At 44.0% G+C, this 6,918-nt stretch overlaps 1 protein-coding gene across 1 annotated transcript in view; it reads left to right on the top strand.

The window, feature by feature from the left end:
- The window catches only part of TMC5 (transmembrane channel like 5), a 59,321-nt gene that overhangs the window by 2,609 nt on the left and 49,794 nt on the right, over positions 1 to 6,918 (top strand). The window contains exons 2-3 of the mRNA XM_004706088.2: positions 1,317 to 1,474; positions 5,663 to 5,752. Of these exons, the coding sequence (XP_004706145.1) occupies positions 1,317 to 1,474; positions 5,663 to 5,752 (248 nt within the window). The remainder of the gene's footprint in view (positions 1 to 1,316; positions 1,475 to 5,662; positions 5,753 to 6,918) is intronic.

Genomic DNA, 6,918 nt, shown 5'->3' with positions numbered 1-6,918 from the left:
TGTGATCACGAGGTGTCAACAGGATCAGGTATCAGGCATCAGAAGACCCCAAACAATCATATTGCTGCGAAGGAGGAAGGTTGAAGTGGAGACCCAAAGCCCATCTGTGATCATTGAACATCCCCTCACAGAAGGGTCATAAGAAAGGGACCAGATAGCCAGTGTGCAGTATAGCACCAATAAAACATTACTAATGTAACAAATATGAGGATGGCACGTGACCAGGTAGTGTTTCATTCTGTTGTACGCAGAGAGTCCCTATGCGTCAGAACTTACTTGATGGCACCTACCACCAGCAACATTTCTACTTATGAATTCAAGAAAATCTTGATTTTATCCCTAGGAACAAGCATATGGGATTTGCATGTGCCTTGGAGTCAAAATGTCCAAATAATGTCAAAGCAAGTGTAAGAAACAGAGAGAGTAGAGTAAGGGGTTTAATAGGATCATGTCAAAATGTCATCTTTAGTCTTTTTCCCTATGCCCTGCGTCCTCATTCCAAAAGACACAATATACTCTAGGGCGGTGGCTCTCAACCTTCCTCATTCTGCGACCCTTTCATACAGTTCCTCCCGTTGTGTTGACCCCCCCAAACATAAAATGATTTTAGTTGCTACTTTATATGGTTATGAATCAGGCAACCCCTGTGAAAGGGTTGTTCGACCCCCAAAGGGGTCTTGACCCACAGGTTGAGAACCACTGCTCTAGGTCAATGGTTCTTGACCCTGAGAATCACTTGATTACCTAAGGGGCCTTTAAAAAGAATACAGATGGCTGAGCCAAATCTTTAGGCATTCTGATTTAATTGTCTGAAGATCCATTACTCCAAGTTGGCTGATATATATGTTTAATTCTCTCATTTATTCTGCACTCTCCAACACTTTTAATTATGTTGTTCTTCATCCTTGGAATACCCTCCCCATAGCTCTCATGTCTCTATCTATCCATCAAACCCAAGCGCAGATGCTACTTTTCCTTGCAGATTTCCCCCCAATGACCTAGCCAGAATTCTTCTCTTCCTCCTCTGTACTTTGTCCATCTGTCTTCTGATTCTCATCGCTTCCACTCATACTTGGTTGAACCATGGCTAAGAAGCTGCACCAGATGGCATTGGGAGCTCCCTGAAGGAAGATCTAATACATAACCCCTCTCTTTGTACCTTCTCTGTCTAGCTCATGTCTGACATATGATTGGCATTGAGTTAGCATTTGTGGCTGGATAGTAGACAATAAGTAGATGGGTAGTAGATGGATGGATGGTTAAATATTTTCACCACATTATTGAATTAGTAATGACCCCTCTTTTTGGGATTCCAGCATGCTGAGAAGAACATCGCAAATCCAGCCTTCAGTACATGACCGAGGCATTATTGGGAGACAGAATGGAGATTACCCAGAAAGCATTGAAATGACATCTGTTGAGATGGTAAACTCATATGGCCACTTTGAGCCATGTGCTCCTGGACCTGGCTATGGTAAGCACTTGTTAAAGGATTTTATTGGGGAGAAATAGTAAAAAACACTAGACTCAGGGAGTCTTATGGATTGATATATGTTCCCCCAAAGAGTAATGTTCTAGCCTCTAGTCCCTGTGACCACGATCTTCTTTGGAAATAGGACCCTTGAAGATGTTAACAGTTCATCCCAGTAGTGTCCTTATAAAAGAGAAAGACCCAGAGAGGCACATCGGGTGAAGATCGCCATGTGAAGAAGCATTTACAAGCCAAGGAATGCTGAGGAACCCCTGAAGCTATCAAAAGACTAGGCAAAATCACACGTGAGAACTTTCAGAGGAAATACAGCCCCACTAACACCATGAATTCAGACTCCTGGTCTCCAGAACTGTGAGACAATAAATCCTGGGCCTGGTACTCCTACATCACCCACTTTGTGCTCTTTTGTGATCACAACCTTGTGGTTTTGCCCTGTGCTATCTAGTCAACTGCAACTCTTAGCGCCCCCGTAGGACAAGCGAGAATTGCCCACATAGGGTCCCCTAGGCTGTTCTCCCACGGCCTGCCTGGTGGTTTCAAACTACTAACGTTTGGGTTAGTAGCCAAGTGCTTAAGCACTGCACCACCAGGATTCCTTCATGCCAACTCTAGCCACAGTTAGCAGTCAGCATTGACTCAGTTGCACCTGGCAGCCACAATCAGACTCTAGCAGAAGGCATGATTCTTAAGAACTGTAGCGGAGGTCTTCAGCCTTGCGAATTCTTCCTTTCATTGATTCAATATCGCTCCTCTGCCCTTTCAATATCTTATTTATTTTTTTAATCCTACTGTTAATCTTCCGGATTTCCACTTGCTATTTTTCAATTATTTCTATTTTCCGTTTCCTTGTTAGTGTGTTCGTGTGACATCTTCCTGAATCTTTCTACAATCTTGTGGTTTTCTTTGCTATTTTCTCGATCTTTCTCTCAATCTACTGAAGTTACCTAGGTACCATTCTTTTCAATTCCTTATCAGGTAGGTGCAATGTCATTTTTTCCCCCAGAAAAAACGTCTGGCTCTGTATTTTTGGTCACTTTTTTGATCCAAGATGTATTATTTCTTCATGTGAACTCAGGTTGTCTGTTAATTCTGAGACATGATAGTGTTGTATTTATATTTCATTGGTGAGTGTATGTTGGTGTGTTTTTCCCAGGTATTGTGTTGGTTGGTTTTTATATCTGAGCAAAGTGGATGTGCTCCTCTGTTCGCTAGCTTGGCAAGACACTCGCCACTTGTCTCTCGGTGGATGGGATATGGACACATATGGATGAGAGTATGGACAGTCTCTGTTGCTTATTTAGTTAGGGGCGGGCTGGGCTAGTTGGGGCCACCACCTATCATTGATAAAATGGTACAGGAACAGGTAGTGGTTCTCATTCAGTGAAAGGGACTGCTGGAGGTACAGGTGTTGCTGGGAAGTGTGGGTGTGGTGGCCATCTCCCACTAGATTGGGCAAAATAAAAAGTTAATTATAAGTAAATAAATGATAAGTAAACAAAGTCACAAAGAAAGCAAGATAAAAGACAAGGGAAAAATACAAACAACAAGAAGAAAAGTAAAATCATAAAGGAAAATAAAAATTTTAAAGGAACGAAACTAGGTAGGGGGAAGAAGAAAAACTAGTAAAGAAAAATCATCAACAAAAAGAAGGGAAGGTGAATGAAAATAGAAATAGAAGAAAAAGGAAAACATAAGGAAAGAAAGTAAGGGAAAGAAAAGGGGAAATAATAAAAGAGGAAACTGGAAGAGGGCAGAGGCACTTGGCTGGTGCTTCTGCTGGCCAGGGAGGTGATGGGAGGCGGAACTCAGTAGAGATCAGGGTGCTCTGTTGGCCAAGGAAGTCACAGGGGTGGCGAGGTGCTTGGTCCTGGACAGACAACCTGCTAGCTCAAGGGGTGGCTCGGGGCAGGATGTCTGGTGAGCCCTGCACGTTCCGCTGGCCCCAAGGAGGCAGGGAGTGCTTTCCTCCAAAGACAGGGGTGGTATGCCCTGGGCTCCCTGTGAATGAATACATGACTCTGACCTCAGGCACAGCGCAGGTGATACAGGGCAGGTGTCCCTGGCTGGGCGGGACTGGGCGAGGCTGGGTGATAGAGGGCAGGTGTCCCTGGCTGGGCGAGGTGTCCCTGGCCACGCTTCTCATCTCCCAACATGGTGTGGGTGCTTGGACAGTCCTGTATGAGCGGAGTCAATATCAGGTCGCGGGTAGAAAGAGTTCGAGATGGTGGCACTGTGCGTGGTCGGCTGACAAGTCACAGCTCGGCTTGTCTCCTGGTTCACCACCTTTGTTCAGTTTCTTCTCCTAGTTCATATTTGCTTCGCTTCTCTGCCCGTTTGTGAAGCTCGGGGCTCCAGGACTATGGATGGACACGGTGGCTGCATCCATGGGCTCAGGCATAGGAGGATGGCACAGATCATGGATCATGCAGTTTCGTTCTGTTATGCAAAGGGTCGGAACCACTTGGATGGTACCTAGCAACAGCATCTCTGTCATTTGGTCTCCCCTGTCTTTGTGGTAGATAGTCTGTGTAGCCTGTTTGTCCAATCTGCCATCTTGCCAGCAATCACTATGCCTTTCTTTTTTTAAAATCATTTTATTGGGGGGTCGTATAACTCTTATCACAAGACTATGCTTTTCTGATAGCAATCCTGCACTCACATAAAAGCAAAAAGTGCAACATTTTCCCACCTGCTGGCATAACTACAGCAATGTCTTCATGAACTTTCTTTCTCGTGCCTTTTTCTCTCTTTCTTTCTTTCAATGTCCCATTTATTTATCTTGAAATGGTGGGTAAGCGCAGCTGCAAACGCAATCCATGGTACCTACCAAGCAACTGAACTTTTCTTGTAATATCTTGACTTTTCTCTGCTCGGGAGCACTAGCAGCATCATTGACGGCACTTTTTACCATGCTACACAAGTTCCTGGACAGGTAACATGCTTGTGTGGAGATGATTAGTACCACGTGACATTGTAAGTAGACACATGCGACATGCGAGTGTACCCCAACAGCAACGGAAGCGGGCTGTGAAAGCCTTGTGGTAGCACAGTATGCACTACAGTTGGTGTCATGGAGTTACGGCTTAGTCTGCGTCTTCATGCTTGTTTGCCTTTCTCTCAGCTGCAAAGGAAACCAGGTATGGTCTATCAGTGTTTGTGACTGTAAGTTTTGGTTGATTTTAACTTAAAAAAATTATAATTTATATATATATTATGGTAATAAATTAGGCTAGTATCTACATATCTTTTTTGTGTTCATGATATGTGTACCCTTTTATGAAATTTTTTCAAGAATTTTAGGCTATGCTGTTCATTTGTATATTTAAAATACTTGCTAAACAGCCCTTAATATACCATAATATTTAATATATTAAAAGCTTACTATGTTTGGGACTATTTTAAGCATTTTGTATGAATTAGCTGATTTAGTACCTTGAACTATCCTATGTAGAGGTCCTACCCCGACTTTGCAGACTCAAACCATTGATGTTTAGGGAGGTTAAGAAGCATGTCAGGGCACATACATAGTAAGTAACAGATTTGGGATTCGATCTCAGGCAGGAAACTCCCAAATCTCCAAAAGCGTAATTTTACACATTGTGCCCATCCAAATGTGCTAGTTTCCACTACTGAAAACTGTTTATTAATGTGGATTTGGATTGACTGAAACTGCACTGGAATGTGACAGAGTTGTGTTGACGCTGAAGGTGTATGCTGCTCCTAGCCATTAGAATCTGTCAAGAGAAAATTATATCGCCTTTCAAATTTATTCATGTGTCAGCATAAAATGTTACTATGTAATTTTCAACTCATAATAGATTGCAAAATCAATTATTTAAACTGTAATACAAAAAGATGTCGGTGTATTTTATATCACCAAACAAAGCATTGTTTTGAAAAACATTTTTCCCCTGTGTGTGACTGTGTCTCCATCTCAGGTGACAATTATTTTTGAGCGTGGCTTGTAGGGAAATGAAAAGCACTCATCGAGGCTGTTTGTGAACAACAGCACTCTCAAGTTTAGGGGGTTCTGCCCTGTTTTCCACCCAACTCTGTAACAATTTTTTTCTTTGAACTTGAGGACAGGCTCTGAGACTTAGTAACCATGCGGTGTTCAATAATCTCTAGCGTGGTGGATTCGTTGGCAACGTCTCTCCTCTTCTTTTTCAGTGAACGCTGCTTTTGCAGGTGAAAGTAGCCCTGAACATGCGTATAGGAACCCACCGTTGTCTGGACGTGACTGGCATCTGTCCCCCGAAGGTAATGCTTACAATGAACAGTGATCACTATGTCTACCGTGGGAATGAAACGTGTTGCAGGCAACCCCAGTCTTGGCCCATATCTTCTCAGCCTCAGATGGGATACTTGCTTCACTGATCACAGTGGGGTTTCCTTTGAGACATGTGGTTGCTTCTCTTCTGAACACCGCTGTCTTCATGAAGACGCTTCTGATGGCAAACGTGGCAGAAACTCAAGGAGGATGTATTGGCTCAGGCAGTGGGCAGGAAAGCTGGGGAGGCATGCAGAATTGAAGGTAAAATTGCCCTCCAGCACCAAATCCAGCGACTGGCATATAGTAGGTACTTCAGAGATATCCATTACACGAACTTATGAAATGAATTAGAAGAACCAGGACCTCATGATTTGAAGCCATGGGGTTTGTGCCCAAGATTTTGTGTGCTCCATCCATTCCTAATCTTCCTTGACTCCACTTCTCTCGAAGCTCCCTCCTCTCTATCACAAGGGAGCAGCATGAATCATAGGCCAGGCCACACACACTCTGAACTTAGCCACCTCCTTAGAAAGCCTTCCTATCTCCCTGGGTCTGTCCTTCTGTGGTGGGAAAGCACGCTGAATAGCTGTGTGCCTGGGTGTGGCACGTGCCATGAGATGCAAGCGCTCAATGTGGCAAGCAGAAACACACAATAGCTCCAAGCGCCAGAGCCTTGGCTGATGTGTCCAGTTGGTGGGGAGGAGGGTGCACTGATCAAAATGTTTTGAATCACCAAATTACCGTCATGATGAAGTGAAGGAGCAATTGGGGTGGGGAAAGATGGCAGGCCATGAAATCAGGGAGCTCCATAAGGGTCCCTGTGTGTGCAGTAAGGGAGGTCCGATCCAAAGGCAAGGATTGAGAATTAAAAAAATAAAAGACAGAGCATAAGGTTGCTAACCGAATTATTGGCCATTTGAACCCATCCAATGGCTCTACTGAGGGCCTAAGAAGGGAGGAAGACCTGGTGAGCTACATCAAAGTTGGGCTAGAAAACCCTACGGGGCAGTGGTGCTCTGTTACAAGCAATCCCTGTGCATGAAAAATCTGCCCGACAGCACCTAACGACAATATAAGGGGTAGAGAATCCCTGCTGGGGCGATGAAAATTTTCTGGAAATAGATCATGGTATTGGTCACTCAACATGGTGGAT

The sequence above is a fragment of the Echinops telfairi genome, unplaced genomic scaffold, assembly GCF_000313985.2.
Source record: "Echinops telfairi isolate 266 unplaced genomic scaffold, ASM31398v2 ScPeMD7_5;HRSCAF=22, whole genome shotgun sequence".
In the NCBI taxonomy this organism is placed as follows: domain Eukaryota; kingdom Metazoa; phylum Chordata; class Mammalia; order Afrosoricida; family Tenrecidae; genus Echinops; species Echinops telfairi.
The sequence above is the reverse complement of the archived record's forward strand: the minus strand, read 5'-3'. Positions and strand labels throughout refer to the sequence as shown.